This window comes from Tricharina praecox, assembly GCF_024521635.1.
Source record: "Tricharina praecox strain CBS 144465 chromosome Unknown BZA05scaffold_1, whole genome shotgun sequence".
Classification (NCBI taxonomy): domain Eukaryota; kingdom Fungi; phylum Ascomycota; class Pezizomycetes; order Pezizales; family Pyronemataceae; genus Tricharina; species Tricharina praecox.
In genome coordinates, this window is record NW_026250403.1 from 2882023 (window position 1) to 2902118 (window position 20096).

At 54.0% G+C, this 20096-nt stretch overlaps 9 protein-coding genes across 9 annotated transcripts; 7 read left to right on the top strand and 2 right to left on the bottom strand.

Moving 5' to 3' along the window:
* Window positions 1-1748: 1748 nt before the first annotated feature.
* On the top strand, window positions 1749-3611 carry BZA05DRAFT_414864 (uncharacterized protein; the record flags this gene model as incomplete). Its single annotated transcript, XM_051485278.1, has 4 exons — window positions 1749-1980; window positions 2125-2549; window positions 2663-2781; window positions 2813-3611. The coding sequence occupies 4 exons, from the start codon at window positions 1749-1751 to the stop codon at window positions 3609-3611; spliced, it is 1575 nt and encodes a 524-aa protein (XP_051344742.1).
* Window positions 3612-4253: 642 nt separating this feature from the next.
* On the top strand, window positions 4254-4926 carry BZA05DRAFT_383481 (uncharacterized protein). The gene is made up of 2 exons (XM_051482223.1): window positions 4254-4434; window positions 4536-4926. The coding sequence occupies exons 1-2, from the start codon at window positions 4432-4434 to the stop codon at window positions 4776-4778; spliced, it is 246 nt and encodes an 81-aa protein (XP_051344743.1). The 5' UTR covers window positions 4254-4431; the 3' UTR covers window positions 4779-4926.
* On the top strand, window positions 4927-7043 carry BZA05DRAFT_346655 (uncharacterized protein). The gene has a single exon (XM_051481198.1). It carries the CDS (start codon window positions 5416-5418, stop codon window positions 6934-6936), a length of 1521 nt encoding a protein of 506 aa, XP_051344744.1. The 5' UTR covers window positions 4927-5415; the 3' UTR covers window positions 6937-7043.
* On the top strand, window positions 7043-8381 carry BZA05DRAFT_383487 (uncharacterized protein). Its single transcript, XM_051482224.1, has one exon. It carries the CDS (start codon window positions 7062-7064, stop codon window positions 8088-8090), a length of 1029 nt encoding a protein of 342 aa, XP_051344745.1. The 5' UTR covers window positions 7043-7061; the 3' UTR covers window positions 8091-8381.
* Window positions 8382-8477: 96 nt separating this feature from the next.
* On the top strand, window positions 8478-9621 carry BZA05DRAFT_383490 (3,4-dihydroxy-2-butanone 4-phosphate synthase). Its single transcript, XM_051482225.1, has 2 exons — window positions 8478-8947; window positions 9026-9621. Exons 1-2 carry the CDS (start codon window positions 8781-8783, stop codon window positions 9489-9491), a joined length of 633 nt encoding a protein of 210 aa, XP_051344746.1. The 5' UTR covers window positions 8478-8780; the 3' UTR covers window positions 9492-9621.
* A 197-nt stretch (window positions 9622-9818) lies between these two features.
* Window positions 9819-10239, bottom strand: BZA05DRAFT_440740 (uncharacterized protein; the record flags this gene model as incomplete). The annotated part of the gene is made up of 3 exons (XM_051486623.1): window positions 9819-9908; window positions 9969-10142; window positions 10204-10239. The coding sequence occupies 3 exons, from the start codon at window positions 10237-10239 to the stop codon at window positions 9819-9821; spliced, it is 300 nt and encodes a 99-aa protein (XP_051344747.1).
* Window positions 10240-10680: 441 nt separating this feature from the next.
* On the bottom strand, window positions 10681-11623 carry BZA05DRAFT_383494 (uncharacterized protein). The gene is made up of 6 exons (XM_051482226.1): window positions 11529-11623; window positions 11414-11473; window positions 11320-11340; window positions 11174-11249; window positions 10956-11056; window positions 10681-10892 (listed from the first exon to the last, which is right to left on the bottom strand). Exons 2-6 carry the CDS (start codon window positions 11459-11461, stop codon window positions 10872-10874), a joined length of 267 nt encoding a protein of 88 aa, XP_051344748.1. The 5' UTR covers window positions 11462-11473; window positions 11529-11623; the 3' UTR covers window positions 10681-10871.
* Window positions 11624-12203: 580 nt separating this feature from the next.
* BZA05DRAFT_22530 (acyl-CoA N-acyltransferase) lies at window positions 12204-15780 on the top strand. The gene is made up of 7 exons (XM_051479755.1): window positions 12204-12475; window positions 12542-12753; window positions 12804-12890; window positions 12949-13011; window positions 13077-13972; window positions 14059-14289; window positions 14386-15780. The coding sequence occupies exons 2-7, from the start codon at window positions 12582-12584 to the stop codon at window positions 15601-15603; spliced, it is 2667 nt and encodes an 888-aa protein (XP_051344749.1). The 5' UTR covers window positions 12204-12475; window positions 12542-12581; the 3' UTR covers window positions 15604-15780.
* Window positions 15780-16522, top strand: BZA05DRAFT_22533 (uncharacterized protein). Its single transcript, XM_051479757.1, has one exon. It carries the CDS (start codon window positions 15957-15959, stop codon window positions 16458-16460), a length of 504 nt encoding a protein of 167 aa, XP_051344750.1. The 5' UTR covers window positions 15780-15956; the 3' UTR covers window positions 16461-16522.
* Window positions 16523-20096: the final 3574 nt, after the last annotated feature.

Below are 20096 nucleotides of genomic sequence, written 5' to 3' on the forward strand. Positions count from 1 at the left end.
TCATAGCATGTTGTTCAAAAAACCGGGCAACGGTTGGCATGTCGCGGAATACCCAAGTAGAGTACCTATCGGTGCAAGCCTGAATGATGCAGACGCTGCGCCTCCGCCCTCGTGGAACGGGGGTCGACCTGCCGCGCCGCCGCTATGGGATTTCCGAGTTAGACTTCAGACATCCACGTGCGACCCAAACGATCCTGACTACTCGGTGTCAGCATCCATGCTCCATCGGCCCAAGCACCCAACTCTGTCTCTGACTCTCCCTTTTTTTTGTTAGGAGCAAAGCTAAGGAGGCTCTCAGGGACCGACCGGATCTCAACGGCGGGATGCTACTACTAGGTGTAGCTAGGTGCGGACTAGGAAAGATCGGCGCTGTTCGCCTCCTTCGGTCCCAAAGATGTTCAAGCTTGGCGGAGAAGAGCGGCGGCTGAGGGAGAGAGGTACGTGGGCTGCCAGAAGCGCTGCAGGAGAATCCGGTCACTGATGCGATTAGGTAGGTACACACAGCACACATACGGCCAGAGCCTTGGGCTTCGAAAAGGGCTCTCGACGAAACGGTTGGATGAGGTGAGAAACCCCGTCCCCACAAAAGGTGTCGAAACGGCAGTTGCCGTAGATGCACACACCCGTCATCATCTTCCCCTTCGATGTGATGATCAAGCCTTGGACGGGGGACCTGTCCAGCACTCCAGCGTCCAGCACTTCAGGACCCAGGCGGGCTATGCTATTCCTGGCAGTTTCGTGCATCGAGCCGAAACAGCCTGGTCGTCCAGCAGCCCCATCCATCTCCACTCCACTGGCAGCCGCGACTCCGGGCTACGTGATACCGAATGATGCGAACCGGAAAGGGCCTCTCGCTTCAGTAGAGTACTTATCGCCGGATCAGCACGGATTCCGAGAATTGGACGGCCTCGCGTGGTATTCGTTCCACAATCGTCGCACTCCGGCATATCCATTGCGGGCCTGCTGGCCCACATGGATACGTATACGACACTCGTCTCTCTGTCTCTCTCTCTCCCCGGTCCCATCGCGGGTACCTGCTGCCATAAGGTGCATTCCTCGTACCAAGGAGAGTCTAATGTTCCCGGAGATGGAACCGGCTGCAAGCCAATGCAAGGCTCCAAATACAGGCCTAAACACACTTGAGTCCTAGCCCCCTCGCCCGCCCATATTAACTGGCCGGTAACCGCTCGTTGAGAGAGAGAGGGAGTGTGAACACGTCGGTGGCTCGCTGATAATCGTACCAACGCTCAAATAAGTAATATCGTCCATTACGACCTCCGAGACTCGAGGCCCGACCACGCAATATTCTTCACCTTTACAGAGTCCTTCTCCGTTTCGCCTCACATCTTCGAAACTTCCTCAGACAAAACAGCGCCCGTCGAAAACACCGCGCACATTCCGGACGGATTCCCATCAAGCCACTCCGTGGATCTAGTCTTAATATCCGGAATTGTCCCGATATCCACGCTTTGCTACGCAACACCAACGGTACCGTACCTATCCATCGTCCAATCTTCACTGCCGCCGCCGCCGCCCCGTCTCCCCGGTTGGTCAATCTGAACGGGCACGCTTCGTATCATACAAACATATATTCTCCAGCAAGCAATTAGACGCTGCCAGCAAGCTATCCCCCTTGACGTGTCGACATCCTGTCGGAAACACGTGGTCAAACAGCGAGACATTCGGCACTGAACTTTCTTCGGTGGTGTCGTCCGGAAATAGGGTAGTCGTTTTAGCTGCAAGCCACAATGCTCTTCGACTCGAACTTTTCGTTTGCTCCGAAACTGTCTCCACCCCGCGAACGGGAGCCTGCTAGCATGCGAACCGTCCGATATGGGGAAATTGTTGGGAGCGGCGATGGCAACATTAGCAGCAGCAGCAGCAACAGCATTAGCCATGATCTTCCACTATCCCCACATTCGATGGCTATCGCGTCTCCCGGATCTCGGAGTCGTTCACGGGCCACGTTTTCCACTGGAGGTATTAAGCAGTTGCATGAGCACCCTGTTCTCCTTTCATCATCCTGCTCGATAACATCAAATTCTTCTACGGCACTGTCAACATTTGACGACTCAAATCCTACAACACCGATCCCAACCTCAACACCACTGCCATTGATTGTAGTAAACGAACCAATACTACAGACGATGAAATTCTTCAAGAGGCGGTCAGCCGACACCAGCAATGACAAGAGCAAAATCAACAAAGACTTCTACAGCAGTGCGGTGCCAATGGATCTCAAACACGCAAAACCGTTGACGATATCCGTCCCTCCGCGAAAAAGCACTCGTAGAGCACCTTCGCAGCCTCCTCGCCAGCCGCCGCCACCACCTCCTCCATCACAACAACAACGACCTCCGATGCTAAGATTAGAGCCTTCCTCACGGCCGTTGCCTGCAGTAAAGACACAAGAGATCAACCGCAGCCTCCTCTCGCCTCTCCATTCGAAGCGAAGCCGCCAGAACTCGCAAACCTCCGATTCCGGAATTCAGATGCTAGTCAACTTTCTCAACGATGACTCGGACTCGGACGAAGAAGAAGACGAGTGCGTAAGCCCAACAACCGAAGCACCTACCCAACTTCCTCGACTCGAGATCCCGATGGCTTCGATCGATGAAGAATGTAGCGAAACAAATAGCGAAACATCCAGTATTTTCGACAGTATTGGACCGGCCACTCCTATATCCTCTCGCTTCAGCAACAACCGAAGATACTCAACAACATCAACCATTCCGACCTCTATTTCGGAAGGCTCTACATATTCCTCCATCCGCAGCGACCGTAAACGGTGCTCCATTGCGTCCTCAAACAGACTATCATTTAACGAGGATGATTTCCCAACCTCGAAGCGCGGTTCCGTTGCATCCTCAAAAAGGCCATCCTTCAATGACGACAACTTTACCGCACCAAAGCGAGGTGCCACCTCCGATGCAACATCCTTGCCGTCTTCCCGTCGCTCATCCGCCACAACATTCTTTTGCCGCGGCAGTCGTAACTCGGTGCTGAGCCGCAATTCTATCGGTTTGGGTTCGATTGCCGCCAGCGACATCGACTTGGAGGAAGGATTGGAAAACAACACGCACTTCCCGGGCATGGAAGAACTCAAGAAACAGATTTCCTGGCTTGCGCTCCGCGGATCCCGTAGTTACGAATCCGAAGAGGAAGCGGAGGATGTCGAGGATGACAGCGAAAATTACCACCACCACTTGTCATCCATGGTACCGCCAAATGGAAAGACTTCAACCAAAACTTCCGCGAGGTCTCCATCGAGGGCGATGCCAACGTCGATACCGCTGTATGCCTTTCCGCTTCCTCCCACCGGCACCGTAATGCAGACTCCTGCGCCCCGAAGGGCAAGACGACGAACCGCCAGCTCCGAGTGCATCGTGCTCGAAGCGCTTGAGGAAATGCGACTAGCGGATCAGAAGGCGTCTTTCGTTCCGACTCCGACTCCGACCCCGACCGTTGCAAAGGTATCGAAACGCAAGCCGCGTCACTCGACCAATAATCCTCGCATCGTCGGCGAGGATTCGTGGGAGACGGCTCTGGTCGGCGACACGGCTGCCTGGGATCGAATGCTCGATGCTAGCGATTTCAATTCCTATGCTTAATTCGTACTCGTACCGAGTACATCTTTTTTTTTCTTTCTCCCTAATACCTATCATTTATCTGGGACTGTCTATGCGTTTGGGAGTTGAAGCGGGTTATGTTTGTCTTTCTGTCTTTTTTTTCTTTATTACTTACCACTGTCTTTCTATTTATTTATTTTCGTTTGTTTTATGGGTTCGGTTTGGGATTCGGTTCGGTTTGGGATTCGGTTCGGTTTGGGGTCCGGTAGGGGGTTTGGTTCGGAGTTGGTGATTTGCGCGAGGTTATACATCCTACATACAACATACCTGTTCTATCTCGGGTTTTTTCTTTACATGATTTGCTTTGCTTTGTTTACTTGAAAGCGGGGGTTTTTAACGGCCTTGGGTGGGTTAGAGGTGGTCACTGGAGAGCTCCTGACATGCACTTACATGATGTATCTTGGGCAGCGTGGGAGTTTGCTATACATACATCTTACGGGAGGGCAAATGGAATGGTGTGTTTTGAGAGAACAATAATTAATTATCGTATGGCTGAATGGCGTGTGAGAGTGAGAAAGAGAACGTCAATTGATTGTCGCATACGGCTTGTTTGCTCTTCTATGGCGACTAATGGCGTGTTTTGTTTGGCTAATCTGCGGGTAAAGTCAGAAGTGCCGAGTGACCAACCGTCCATCCGATCTGCCAAGCGAAGTTAGCCGTTTCCGTCCATCGCCGGATTTGATCTGATAGTTAGATAACCTTAGCAACTATCTCACGACACCTCTTTGCCGCCGTTGCACCCCACATTCCACCCAACGACGAGCGCCACGCCTCATCACTCACAACAACAACAACAACAGTCATGGTACGTCCTCGTCGGCCACTCCACCTCTCGCGGCGGCCGACCGGGAAGAGAAGCAATCCGTTCAATGAGCATGCTAATGCTAATGCTGTACGCACACGCAGCTACCACTCTCGCTCCTCAACGCCGCGCAGGGCAGCCCCATGCTCGTTGAGCTCAAGAACGGCGAAACCCTCAACGGCCATCTCGTCAGCTGCGATACCTACATGAACCTCACCCTGCGCGAGGTCGTACAGACGTCCCCGGACGGTGACCGCTTCTACCGTCTGGCGGAGGCCTATGTGCGCGGAAACAATGTATGCGTGCTTGCTCGCGGCGATGGGATGGATGCGGTGGATGGGGGATGAGACGGTGCTGATACAGCGCAGATCAAGTATCTCCGCCTGCCGGAGGAGATAATAGAAGTCGTCAAGGAGCAGCAGGCGCAGCAGCAACAGCAACACCATGGAGGACGGGGCGGTGGTGATCGCGGTGGAAGGGGTGGGTTCCAGAGGGGTGGAGGGCGGGGGAGAGGCGGGACGAGAGGGGCACGCGGGGGTGGTGGTGGAAGGGCAAGAGGCTAGGAGGACTTGGGCGAGTGCGTGTCAGAAAGAATTGGATCCGCTTGTTTTTTGGCTGGAATCCTGGGATGGATTAAAGGTGTACGGCGTCCGTCGATACTGAGACTTGTTGCGTGAAGTAGGAAGTTCATCCTTGAGATCGACTTTGCTTGTACACCAAGTTGCGAAGTAATATCAAGACCCTTGCACTGGGCTATTCTCCATTGACAATATCTATTGCTACCTGCAGTCTCATGCCGCCGAAGATAGTTACGTGCCAAGCTTCCGGCCAACGGAACCTCATACCGAGCAAGCATGAATCATGGCAAACCCTCACAAGTGGCGACCCCACCAACCATGAAATGATGAACCTCCTCGACTCCTCGTTATCCACCGTCTCTCTTGCACCACCTTCAATTGCGCCCTCTATTCCATACCGTATCTCATGTCGCTGAGACGCACCGTGCACCCCAACACCATCTACAATCTTCCCCGCAGCTTCCGGGGATGCCTCAAATACTCCATCTTGAGCTCGTCGCCACCACCAGCGGGGGAGGCCGGGACCGCCCATAGCCATACGACCGAAGCCGCCCGGAAACGCATTCCACCCGCAGCGGATGGCTGCAATCCAGACGAAGAAGAATCCGCGCTCGCCCGGCGCTTCACCGCGATGGCTGAAGACGCCGTTCTGTCCTCACCGCACAAAACTCCAGACTCCAGCACCACCGCCGCAATATCCGACGACCTCAAGTCCGCGCTTCTATCCCGCGTTGCCGCGGCCGAGTTCAGCAGCACGCACGCACGCGCCATCTCCATCTCCGCGCTCCCCTCCTCGGCGTCAAAACACACGCGGGACCTCGCCGCCACGCGCCCCTGGGACGGCACCGAATCGCAGGAAGACGCCGTGCTCCGCATGCTCACCGATGCGCACAAGCCGCTGCGGCAAAAGCCCATTCCGCAGACTGTCGATCTACGCCCGCACAGCACGTTTGGTCCGCGGCCTGCACGGGCGGAGCGCGTGGCGGGGGCAAGGGACGGCGCGCTGGAGTACTCGCTCACCAAGGATGCCAACTTGTCGTCCGACGAGCGGGCGCAGGTCCGCGCTATGTTCTGTGAGCGGTTCCAGCCGGCTGGCAGGCCCATGGCCGCCGCGAGCGTCTCCGCTCTAATGTCCCTCGCCGACCAGCGGATTGAGGATGCGCGTGCCCGTGGCCAGTTCGATAATATCCCCCGGGGCCAGCCGAGGGTCGAAGATCACAATGCGCGCTCGCCGTTCCTCGATACCACGGAGTACTTCCTGAACAAGATGATCAGGAAGCAGGAGATTCTCCCGCCATGGGTGGAGAAGCAGCAGGAGCTGGGGAGGGAGGCGGAGGGGTTTAGGGTGCGGATCAGGAGTGATTGGAAGAGGAGGGTGGCGAGGGGAATTGCTGCGAGGGGTGGCACGCTGGAAGATATGTGTGCACGAGCGGAGAGGTATGCACAGGCGGAGGCGAGGAGGGTGAAGTTGACACGGGTGGAGAAGATGTTGCAGCTGGGCGAGGAGGTGTCGGAAGAGGAGACGGCGGCGGCGTATGCTCCCGGACCGACAGAGGTCTTCCGAGACGCCGAGTGGGAGAAGACAGAGCTGAAATACAACCAACTGTGCATCGATAATTTGAACTCGCTGTGCAGGAGCTACAATATGATGGCGCCAGAGATCGCTAGGAAACCCATATTCACTCTGGAGAGGGAGCTGGACCGCTGTTTTGCTGATGTGGCACCACAAGTGGCGGAGGAGATACTGGAGAGGGCTAGGAGGCCGGAACTACCGAAGATGACGGTCAAGGGGAAAGAAAGGTCGGGGTTGGTGAGGAGTTTGGGAATTGGGGAGGCACATCAGGCGAAGGTTTATGACAGTGAGAAACCTAATTATGGGTTCAAGGACTTTTGGAAGGATCTGTTTGGGCGGAAGGAGGCTTCTTAGCCTGTATATAGCTGAAGGCTTGAAGTGCGGCTATGAATAGCCAGTTTTACTTGATCTTCAAGCTCTTTTAACGCAAAATATAGTTTCCAACTGCGCAAAGCTGGCTGTGCTATGATATTGATTGAATGCAGTATTCAGAAATGATGGAAAGCTCAGAGCTCTTCCTCCGTCAAAAACGCCGGCGGATCCCAAGCGGACACCCTACCTCAGAGCTCTCCGTGCTGTCAGTGACGCTACTGATCACATCGGTGCTGTCAGCGAAGTTACCGGTCACATCTGTCTGCTCCGTTTGCCCCGTCTGCTTCATCTGCTCCATCTGCTCCATCTGCTTCGTCTGCTTCATCTGCTCCGGCTGCTCCTCCGAATCTTCCACCACCACGGGCCCGCTCACCTCCTGCCACACCCACAGCCCTGAAACCTCCCCCAGTAGCACGCCAAGGAAAATCAGTTCCTCCCATCGAAGGTGTGCGAGCAGTTCCCCCACAACCCGCAGCACAGCCCACAGTGGCTTCAGCAGCGGCGCCCCATTAACCAATATCAACAAGATTTGTATTCCCCAAAACACAAGGCCCTCATCACTGCTATTCAGAATTCTCTCGACGACTCGCGAAATCCTCCTCCATGTGCGCTTGAGGGGGTCTTCATCACTGCCATGCAGAATTCGGTCAACGAACCACGAAACCTTCCTCCATGCGCGCAGGAGGAGACACTTGATCGCCTCTAAGGAGCGTCGGCGGGTGAAGCAGCGGGTGCCGGTTACATATCTCCACGCGAGGATGGTGCGGTACTTCCAAAACTGGAGGGGACAAAATGGATCCTCCCGGCTGCGGCGGCGACGGCGGTTGCGCGGGCGGTTTGAATCTTTGGGTCTCGAGCGAGTTCTTTCTCTAGATGCACGGGCTTCTCGGATCTTCGTGTGGAGGTATTGGAGGAGGCTCATCAGTGTCTACCCCCAACAGCGTAATTACAGGCAGAAAGGTGGTGTGGTTGTGAATCGGAACTCTTCGTCTCCATGTGCTGTGAATACGGTGTGGAGGGACGGAAGTGATGCGGCCCATACTGATCGATATAAGGTATCGTACCCCCTAGGTCATCTTGAAGCTGGAGCTTCATTCAATCCCTCGGGAATGTTCCATATCCGTCCGGCGCTGTAAAGATTCCTTCGTGGGGCTTGGGGAAGATCCTCGACTTGTATTTCCGTGGTCCGAGACACCCTCAGGTAGAACCTTTGCGTTGTGGCCAAGTTGGGATACCATTCTGGGACCGACTGCGTGCACATGAGCTGCAACTGTTGTAGTTAAGAGAATGGAGGAGTTGTTTGTAAGATTTCGTAACGAGTCGATAAACCCGAACATCGTGAGATAGTTATGGAGGGAAAGAGAAAGTGCAATTCCCCATGATGTGCTTAACCGGCGGCTACCAGCGGGCGCGTTCTAGGCGGTTCCGGTGGGAGCCCTCAGATCGCTGACCAAGAAGTTCCTTACAAACACACTTTAGTCGGCTTTTGTCACGTTTTACAAACTCTTACCTAGCATGCAGCGGGCGGCCCGGCTATGTGACAAGGTTCGGTTTTCCCCGCAGCCTCGGAGCGGATTTTAGAGTCAGAGTTTCGGTGATGCGTTGACACCGAGGCCTGATCCGAGGCGTACGTTTAAAGGCCCAGGCCCCACTGGTGTGCATTCCCGAGCGGTTATACGAGCAAGCAGACACCCCACCACCACCGCTACCACCATCATCATCACCACCACCACCTCCTCCACCACCAACGAACGAACTTTACTCGACAGCTCCAGCCAAATACCACATTCAATCTTCGACTTCATCATAAACACAGAATTGACGATATGGCCTCACCACTTTTCAACACAATAGACGAGACCATCGCCGCCTTCGCCGCCGGCAATTTCATCGTAGTCCTCGACTCCGCCGACCGCGAGAATGAAGGCGACCTTCTCATAGCCGCGGAAGACCTGACGACAGAGAAGATGGCGTTTATGGTCCGCTGGACGAGGTGCGTCCGGGCTTTCCCCCCTGCGCTGCAGAGGGAGAGAGAGAGAGAGAGTAGTAGCTAACGGCATTCCCCCACCAGCGGCCTGATCTGCACCCCGCTCTCCCCCGCCCTCATCACCAAGTACAGCCTCCAACAGATGGTCGTAAACAACCAAGAGCCGCACGCGACCGCGTTCACCGTGAGCGTCGATGCGCGGGACCCGACCATCAGCACCGGCATATCCGCATACGACCGCGCGCTCACCGCAAGGAAGCTGGCGGATCCCAACGCTACCGCGGCGGATTTCAGGAGTCCCGGACACATGTTTCCGCTGCGCGCGGTCGATGGCGGAGTGAGGGAGCGGAGGGGTCATACTGAGGCTGCGGTCGAGTTTGCGAGATTGTCAGGGAAGAACCAGGCTGTTTCGATATGTGAGCTCGTGAAGGAGGATGATGGGCTGATGATGAGGCGGGATGAATGCCTGGAGTTTGGTAAGAGGTGGGGGCTCAAGGTGTGTACCATTGAGCAACTGGTGGAGTACATAGAGAAGAAGGAGGGAAAATAGGCGGTGTTTCTGTGCATTGGACGAGAGTTTTGTAGATATAAACCGATCTCTTGTTTTGCTGGGGTTTGTTTTGATATGGAATGCACGAGGTAGACTCGATTACGCACTCCCCTCCGTGTTATATGGTACGTTGAATGCATTCGTCTGTATGTGCGTCTAAACTACTGTACAAGTACACATTTCTCTCTGCACTCAATTCCCCGTTCATGGCATTGGACAGAACCTCGCCGAGGAACCGTGTATGGCCGTGAAATCTCCACCCATACGCCTAATGTACACTGCCCACACCCGCCCACCCTTCCTCCTCTTCTCCTCCTGCCTGCTCCTCTACCGCTTCCTCTTATGGGGACCAACAAGGTTGGCATAGAACCTCGACAGATGGTAATTGATGGTACTCTTCGGTTGCTGGACTTTTTTCTGTTCGCGGATCCTGTCAGCATCCCGGGCTCCCACCTCGGCACATGGGGGGGGACATACCTTTGTGTCCATACAACCTCTCAGCGCCTCCTCCAGCTTTCCGCATCCCTCAATAGTGTAGCCCGACGACGCCCAGCATCCGAGCAGCTGGGACATCACACCCACGCACGGGTTCTGAACTTCCTTGTTCGGGCGGCGCACGCGCAGTTTGGGGAGGGGCGGGAGGCGGGCGACCTGGTGATCGATGTGTTAGCGAGTGCATGGCAGAGATGGGGGGTAGGCGGAAGAAGCATACTTTGTCGCGGACGGCGGCGGCTACTGGCGGCGGCATTGTGGTGGTGGTTGTGAGGTGAGGCTCGAGAGCTGTGGTGGGGGATTCTGTGGGTGGAACTGCTCGTTCGTGAAACTTTGGCGGCTTGGCAGTGTTAGTAAGCATGTGGGGTTGTCACTCGGCTGGATGTTCGGTTGTGAGGATCGTGATATTGCCGGATTTCTGGGGTGAGGGACTGTGCTTTATGATGGACGTGAAAATAACTTGTTTTTGGGATCAGAAGCATTTTGTGAGTTTCGAGAAGTTGCCGAGGGGAGGGAGTATGGATAGGTGAGTACATTGTGCATGGGTTTGCGGTGGGAGAAATGCTGGCCGGTAGGTTTACCAGAGAAGAAGACGTGGTGCGAGGGGAAATGGTAGCGGTTCAAGTGGGCTGGGGCTATATTGACGGGGGACGAGAAAGTGGCAGCAGAACATATCAGAAGAACATGAAGCGAGCAATTCGGCAATTCCACGATGGCATGGTAACATTACTAACTGCACAAGGTATCGTGAAGAAGGTCTCGGCATAAGAACATAACGCCAAACAGTAGGTTCAGTATATAATATGACGGCCAATCGCTTGCAAGTTCTGAGGTACTAGTAAAACAGCGTCTATCGAAACGTTGCATCTCCGCTCACTCCATGGCGATTTACGTGGCTCTCTTCTCAAGCTATATGATTGGCGACATTAGCGACCTACGGCTTATAGCGGGGGGTGGGAGCAGGCAACATACCCTCCAGGCAGAGTTCACAGCAAAGTTGCGGGGGGCTACGACTGCGTCCCTCTGGCCGTACATCGAACCGGTAAGGCGGCGATCACGCTCCATCACTGACACTTGAATTCAGTACGCAGTTCTGAAAGATCGCTATTGGTGGCCAACATACTGTTCTTCGCATCGCAAAGACAACCAAGTTAGCATGTATGGTGTGTATATGTGGAGGGCGGTGTCACAAACAATATCCCACGTATCGAGGCCGTGCCTTCCTCTGTGCTTGTCGGCCTGCAAATAGCGGAGTCCGGACACAGCCTTGACGAAAGCAACCAGTCAATCAACCTCCTCGTCGTCGGAGTCGACACAACGAGCACGGACAACTCACACCACCAGAGAGACCGAACATCTGTAGAGCACCAATATCGCCATCGTTAGCTTCGTTGAAGGATCTCGAACACGTGTTGACGATGAGGACGTACGGTAATTATGATCGCATACGGGAGGAGGGATTCGAACGGGACACCCATGATTGCGGTTTTCTGCGAACAGATATGGATTAGTATTGCTAGCCGTCAAACTGCGGGGATCTCGTACTCGATTCTTGGTGTTCCGGTTTGATTTTGCTCAGAGCTTCTTTCGGTTGCGGAGGTTGGTTCGCAGCGGGTTTCGGCAAGTTGGTGCGGTGCTGTGTGCGAGCGGGAAACCACCCCCCTCCACCGGTATTCTCGCTTATGTCATACTGCCAAGCCAGATGTGCAACGCGGTTTGGTTTGGCGAGTGAGTAGCAGTCTAACCAATTCAAGTTTGTCTCCTGTTGCGTTCGAGTTGCTTCCCAAACCTGCGCTGAGATACCCACACCAGTTCTCACTCATGACAGTTCTCTTCTCGTAAACATTTCCATTCGGCTGCTACCCGTGTTTCTCGACCCCAGCAGCGCTACAAAACGACACGTCTGACTGCAACACCGAACCGCACGCGCTTTCGCAACAACCTTCACTACAACCTGTGACTCGTCCGATCGACCGCAACAATTCGACTTCCCACGCTCTCGAGAGCTTTCGATAGTCTTTCCCACGCGACAGTCACTCGGTACCGTTTTCGCGGTACAAGTGACAAGATAGATCGTGGACGGACACACTTTGCCGGGCATTAAAGGTCCCGAAAGCCACGTGCAACACCCGCCTACCGTCGCATTGTTTCCTCTACCTCTTCCGCATCTTACGCTTCTCGCCGGAGCTCCGATCCCAGATTCAGCTCCGGTTGCTGGACCGGCGCGGGATGTGGCGGTGGGAAGCGTAAGGCAGGAGCGGGCACAGAAAGTGGACATGGACACCGAGATGGACATGCAGGAGGAAATGGGAGGTTCTGAGAAGGGAGGAGAGGCTACTACTCCTACTCGTAATCCTATGCGACTCATACCACCGGCTCAGAAGACTCTCAGAAGGACTCCTCAGAAATCTCCGCGAAAATCACCACAGAAGGCTCCACCGCAGAAGTCGCCGGTGAAAGCTCCACAGAGGGGGAAGGACCCGAGAGTACTGGTATGTTTGGATATGATGACGAGCCGAGCTGAGTGTGGCGGATGCTGACGGTACATTGTGAACTAGAACGAGCTTGAAGAAATGACCAACAGCGCGAGCGACGATAATGCCGACGCTGACGATGATGGTGACGGTGACGGTGACGATGACGAAGATGACGAGTTTGTGGAGGAAGCATCATCTATCGTCTCGGAACACTCCGAAGAATCTGGATCGGAGGGCGATTGGGGTGATGGCGGAGACGACGATGAGGAGAAAGAGAGCAACCATCTATGCATGTGCGCGTCCCTGAGCTCGGCATTTACGAAGAACTGATGAGGCTGATTAGATGTTAGACATTGTCAAGACGACGAGGATCATGATCCAGCGTCCGACTTTGAGGAGCCACTTGGATGTGCTGTTTGTAAGGCATTCTGTACGAATATCATCTCCGAAATGTGACTGCAATGAAAACTGACATTGTATGATTATAGCACATCGGAACTGCGACCGGAACGCGACCGACGCTGGCGGGGTGAAATCTGCTTTTGACGATGGTCGGTGGTCTTTTTTTCGCTAGGAGCGCTAGTCCCATTTGCCTGACGTCTTTTTCTTTGTTCAGAATCCTCCACATGGCGATGTCCCACCTGCGCAGCGAATGGTTTGAGACCGGGGTCCCGTCGGCCACACCCGGAATCGCGAGTCGCACAGCGCAAAAGCCCTCCTAAGGCCAAAGATTTTAGAAGTCTGCGCAAGCGCAAAGCCAATGACATGGATGAAGACGATGCGCCAATCGCCCGACGGCGAAAACGACGAGATAACCCAAAGCAGGTGAATGGAGTCGCCGCCGATGTGGAGGAACATGATAAAGGTGAACCCAACGACATACCGCTCACAAATGGCGCGCGCAAGAGGCGGAAGTTGGTTGGGCCAAAAGTTTCATTGAACAGAGGACCACACCATTTGATTGTTCAAATTGAAGGTCTAAATCCCAGTAAGCTGGAAAAGGCTTGCAAGTTTCCATTGACGGCAGCTACTGCTCTGAAGCGTCGATCAGCTCGAAGCTCGACGCCTATTGCGAAACAAATTGCATCAGCAGCATCGGCGAGCCTGACCGCCTCAACCACTCTCTACCCTATCATACCAGACGATGATAAATCGAAACCATATGGTGGGATTCTCACCGAGAAGGAATCGATTACTAAGGAGACGCTCCCCGGCACATCGGAGCGGACCCGGTTCGATGTAGCTCGAAAGAAGGCCGAAGATGAGCAGAAAATGAGGATCGACTTCATGGAGACCATGAATCCCTACACACATGGACGACGAGAAAGAGATCAGGAAGCCAAACGCATAGGAGAAGCCAGCCTAATCGAGTGCATACACTTTGGCGAACACGAGATAGACACCTGGTATGCTGCGCCGTATCCCGCGGAGTATAGCTTGAATAAAATCCTGTGGATATGCGAGTTCTGCCTGAAGTACATGAATAGTGAATACGTTTGTTGGAGACACAAGGTTGGCCGTCCTCTTCGCGACTCTCGGTCATGAACAATCACCTCGGTTATTGAAGAAGGCCAAAGCTAACGTGTGTTGCCGTTCAGATGAAATGTCCCGCCAAGCATCCACCAGGCGATGAGATCTACCGAGATGGCTCTGTTTCGGTATTCGAGATTGACGGACGGAAACATCCGGTGTACTGCCAGAATCTGTGTCTCATGGCGAAGTTGTTTTTGGGCTCGAAAACGCTGTACTATGATGTACATCCGTTTCTGTTCTACGTGATGACCGAGCGCGACGAATATGGAATGCACCTTGTGGGATACTTTTCAAAGGTACGTTATCCTTGCTACTTTCCTTTTTCGTACCCTATCCCAGAACCGGCAATGCAGGTTGTACGGAGCTTTATTTGACACTTCATCGGGGTGCAGGAGAAACGAGAAGGCAGCCAGAATAACGTCTCGTGTATCATCACATTGCCAATTCACCAGCGCAAGGGCTACGGCAACCTTCTGATTGACTTTTCGTACCTACTTTCCCGGGTTGAGAAACGTACGGGATCCCCCGAAAAGCCTTTTTCGGACTTGGGACTTGTATCTTACCGGAACTATTGGAAACTGAAGCTCTGTTATGAGCTGCGGTACCAGAAAGATGCACTCACCATCGCCGATCTGTCACGACGCACCGGGATGACTACCGACGACATCATATGTGGATTGGAAGCCCTGAATGCACTGATTAGAGATCCTGTGACGGGTTACTATGCTCTGCGTCTGGATCATGCGCTGTTTGAGGCCCTCATTGAACGTTGGGAGGCAAAAGGGTACATCAAGCTAAATCCTAAGGCGTTGGTCTGGAGTCCATACATCATGGGACGATCCCAGGCGGAGCACCTTGATGGCATGCCATTGTCGACGATTGCTCCAAGGGCCGGAGAACAGCCCAAGGACGCCGCAACGGATGAAAACAAACCATCAGAAGATCCGTATTCCATGAATATCGATCCTGCCCTTGTGGGGGTCGGCGCTTCTAACGGCATCCATACCGTCACGAACGGCGAGTCTGTCCACCAGTCGTCGCCAACGCCAGTGTCTCCGTCTCCCCACCAGTCGTCTCACAGGAAGAGGCACCTGTCGTTTTCCCAGCCGCTCATCCCATCCGCTTTCCTTGCCAAGATCCGCGAGATCCCTCCTACTCGCTTCGAGATCGTCCCACTACCTCCGGGCACTCGAGGCCGGCCAGGTGTGCTCAAGGGAACCGGCAGGGGCCGAGGGAGACCTCGTCTTGCCAGTCCCCATGTCCGTGGAATGGGGAAGGGCAGCTACGCAGCCACTCCTACGGCTGAACGCAGGGGCAGGGGCAGGCCGCGTCTGAACGAGAAGTCGGCGCCAGAAAACGTCACTCCAGCTCCAGCTCCACCGGCAATGGCAAACAGCAAGAGGATTGTTGCCAAAGCTCCGCGGATGAGGTCGTTGACGGCGGAGGCGACAAGACCGAGGAGTACGTCGACCGAGGTAAAAATCAGAGGCTTGGGGAAGGGAAGAGAGAAAGGTGTTGCTAGCGTCACCGCGGCGGCAACCAGTACAGTGACCGCATCACCCTCGTCTTCCGGCTCTTCTTCCAGCTCATCGTCTTCGGACGGAAACTGAGAAGCGGCAGGGCAACGGAGGATATGGGGCAACTACCTACTTAGATTTAATGTGCTTCACTATAGTAGGCTTGCCCATCTCTCTTTTAATCAGGTTTCTTTCTTCATTCAAGTTGTGGGCTCTTTCTTTCTTTCGTTTCTTCTCCCGCTTCTAGGTTTGCAGTTTTTCAGTTGGCCGGGTTTGTTTTTTTCTTTTCCGTTCTCTGGAGAGGTATCATCATTTTATTTGCTTTCTTGCATATGTACACGCGCACTCAGCTCGCTTTGGTCCATCCAGTCATGTACTTTTAGTAGTAGAGAGTTCAACTTCATCTACAACCCCACACATTTCCCACGGCGAGTGATCAAGCATGCATGCATGCTCACTTCGCCCTGAGCCGTCTGCGATTAGCGCGCATGACGCCCTCCTCGAATATATCCTCCAGCGACATGCGCACAAAAGGGCTGCAATGGTCCTGCGCCATCTCTGCGCGCTCAATCGTGGAGGAGCAGATGGGACAGCGCAGACGCGCGAATACTCCGTCGATTAGACAGTCTAGGTGGAATAGGTGGCTGCAGTTGTGTAACAGGTGGATCAGTGGCGCGTCGTCTATTGTCGTGCTGCAGCTATCGCAGAGAAGGTTTTGGCGTGAGTCGGAGGTGGTTACCGGTGGCATTGTGGGGTGGGGGAGCTGTAGCCTGGTGGGAGGAAGGGAGGAGAGGAGGGTCGTCGTTTGCGGTTGCTTTTGCATTTGCGTTTGCCCAATTGAAGTCGGAGGCCGCTGGGCTTTTTGTACTCTATACATACTTGAGCCGGACGGAGAAGAGGGCGCGTTCGTGTTGCTCCTCTCATCGTGGTGCGGTGCGCGGGACGCTTGAAGCTTGAATGATCCCTCATGATCCGCAACTCGACACCCGACACCACAACCCTCAGTTCGAATCGGAGGCCGTTCATTCATGCATGCTCACTCTGGCCTCTAGCGGATCGCCGTCTGCATGCTAGTTAGAGGGTTCGGGGATTCATCGCGGCGATTGGTACGTCGTATGTACCAGGAGCTGCCAATAAGTGGTTCCTCACCACCATTACGAATTATAAGCACTAGTCTATATTAGGAGCTCACTAAGCCAGATACAGTGAAATGAGTGAGTGGTTGTGATTAAGTTGTATGGGGGAAAACGCTAAGCTGTATGGGGGAAAAACTGGTGAGGTAGTACACCCGAGTGCACAGCATGCGCAGGTGGCCATGGATAACGGGGTGGGGCGCGCGAGAGCATGGAAGCACGGATCACCAACTGCATAAGTAGTACCTTATGAGGTTAGTATCTAACTATTGGAAAGCATTTGTCTTCAAACCCGCATGGTGGTCATCCGCAATTCCCAGAAGAAAAAAAATATTTACTTATGTACCATTTCCCGTTGTCATGTTGCTTAACTTGCGTTCCCTCACCAAGCTCGCACACGCACCACACACAACCACGCACACGCACGTACCTACGCACATAAGCATAACTTACAACGTTCGTGCCGTGTGTGTGGTTGTGTGTGCATGTGGATGGGAGGAAGGGGGGGTCTGTGGCACGCATCGCACACATCCCACAAGGGCATGGCGACACGACCGTTTGATCAGCATCAGCGTCCATGATAGATACCAGGTTGTCACTTGTCTCAAGGGAGTCTGCATGCACGTTCCCACACCTCATCATCATCGTCGTTGTGACAATGATTGAGGTAGGTAAGAAGGTGCAGTGGTGGTGGGAAGGATAGCTGCGGGGGAGATGGGGGAGGTGGGGGGGAGGGAAGCGCATGTGTGGACTGGCTGGACGCTGACGCAAGAAGAGGGAGGAAAAAGCAAAGAGATCCATCCACCCGCCACTTGTTGGAAAAAGAAAAAAAAGACGGAATTGAACTGAACTGAGAAAAAGCAAATATGAGTACGATATCCACAGCATCGAGTTGGAGTTGGTTGCCCCCGTCATCCCACAGGATGGTCGCGAGAGGACTAACTGGTATGCACACATGAGGGCTGGCGTAATCACAGCCACTGCCGTACTCCAACCGTACCCCACGAGCACGAGCACGAGCACGGCATAACCCCCCCGGGCGCTTCGATTTCGGTAACCGCACTGACTGTCGAATAATCTCTCGAGAACGAGCCGAGTCATGAGCTGTGATGCGAGCCATCCATCATCGCCAGCTGCAGACTACCTAACTATGCTTCCCGACTATTCCGCCACTGCACTATACGCTGCTGCAGCCCCACCATGGTGTCCGCCTGCCTGGCCCGTGCTACTGCTGCTGCTGCTGCTGCTGCTGACGGTTATATTATATTATTGCGCTGCGCTGCACTACATATTGCGGTATTGCTGAGTTCGAGCGGAGTTTCCGGGCGACGAACAATCTACTCTACTCTGGATTGCGGAGAGTAAAAAGTAGGTACTCTAAATACATTTGAGCTCGAGATGGATGCATATCGGATGGAGGGGTGAGGGGTGAGGGGTGAGGGGGGAAGTAACCGTGGGTAAGAAATCTGTTTGGAAGAGCGAATGCCTGCGGACAAGGGCATTGCACGCGGCCAGTGTCGCAATGCGGAAGGCGCAGGGAGCGGGATCGGGGAAACGTTGTGAGGAATATCATTGTATGTATGTAGTGGTGGGCCAGACCAGGTAAGGCCAGGCAACAGTCCTGGATATGGACATATGGATACATACGGGTTGGTATGATGTATCTATCTACTGGGGGAGTCGGGACGGTCCGTTCTCGAAGAGGAAAGCCATGGAGTATTGACGCTCCGCTCCAGCCATAGGTCAGAAGTAGGTAGGTATCGCACGGTATTGACGACCTCGACCTCGAGCTCGGAGCACTGGCGGAGAAAGCACCCGGCCAGGGCAAGCTGATATAGCTATTTTATACCCACCTCCTCCAAGAACTCCTTAGGCCTTTCACATTCCCTTCTGAAAGCTGAAAGCTCTCCTTTTACCGACCTTCTTCGGGAGTGATTTCCCCGGCACCGTGATCCCCCCCTGCAAAGTGACTGCCTTCCCTTTCGAGAGCGAGCAATGTATACATATCCTGTTACCGCTGGTTGAACAACTTAGAGTACCTACCGGAGAATTTTAACTGATAGATACCCTCCCTACCCTACTCGTATAATCCGTGTGCTAGGAAAAATGAACCTAATGTTTGATTTTTGGCCGGCAAATACCTGGTGGGGATTCTGCCCCATATCCAGATCTTACCATCATGAACGGATACCTAGCTTTCCGCTCTCGAAGATGCTCGAAATGCACCTTGTACATATGTTGACATCCTAGGTATATCTACCAGCCGATTGCTGAACGAGTATGTAGAATATGTATCATACATGACTATAGCAGGGCCCTTCGCATCGCCGGGAAGGTATCATAGCAGCAGCAGCAGTACTCCAGCCAACGAGCAGGCCCTGGGCGCTGGTATGACATGTGTGTGTGTGTATATGCGGACCACTCATCGTCAACTTCGAGAGAACCCGATCTCGAGTCTCGCCGCCGGCCTTCTTTCCATGCATCGTCGTGGGCCGCGCAACGTGGTGGTGCATTCACTTATTCACTTGTCTCTCCCTCAATAGCTGCTCTACAGCTCTGCAGGACGCCTGTTCAAGATTAGTTACCTTTCACTGCGGAATCCTTATGTACGTTGGTATGTATGTACGGAAATGTCGGCTGGGTGCAGAATTGATTTTTTCTTGTTGGAGAGCGAGCAGAATGGGGTGCCGGTGGCCACCGTCCACGAGTGGACACTGGAGGCGGTGGAAACAGACTGGCCGGTCACCAAACAACGCAGCGTCCGTCAGAACCAGGTACGCACATAGGTGCGTACGTACAGTCGGCCAAGTTCGAAGTTCGCAGTATTGAACCTGATAGGACTCAGGAGGCTCGGCCGGAAGTGCTGAATCGAGATGGCTTGGGATTTTTCTTTTCCCTTCTTCCAGCTTCGGCCGTCCTCGTCCTCGTCCTCTTTCTCTCTCACTTCCCTAGCTCGAGTCGAGCCATCCAGACGCCCCCAGAAAATTTGCCTCCCGTAGTGCCGCAACTACGCAAGCGGTGCCGTTAAACGGTGAGCCCAAGCAAGCCCTTATACTTAGCTTCGTCACTCCCTGGCAGCCTCCTCCCTCCACCTCCTCCCACACACCTGGTTACCTGGTTCGGGTGGGATATAGTCCACACTCTAGTTCCGCTAGATGTCGACCGACCTGTACGTCAGCTGATACGGAGAGCTCCCCCCGGGTGGAAACTCGGATGGATGTTCATTTCTTTGGTGTGCGGACTGTTTCTCAAGACTCGAGAGTTCCTGGTGGACAGGCTGGCCACTGATTTTGCTTGGGCATTGCTATTGAAGAAGAAGAAGAATGCACAGTGCTCTTTTCTCGGCTCGAGTGTTGTGGTACCTGGGTATTATTGCTGTCGCATGGGATTATGCATACAACCGCGTTAAGCGCGACTACCATGGAAAGCGAGTAAACACGGGACATGACTGCC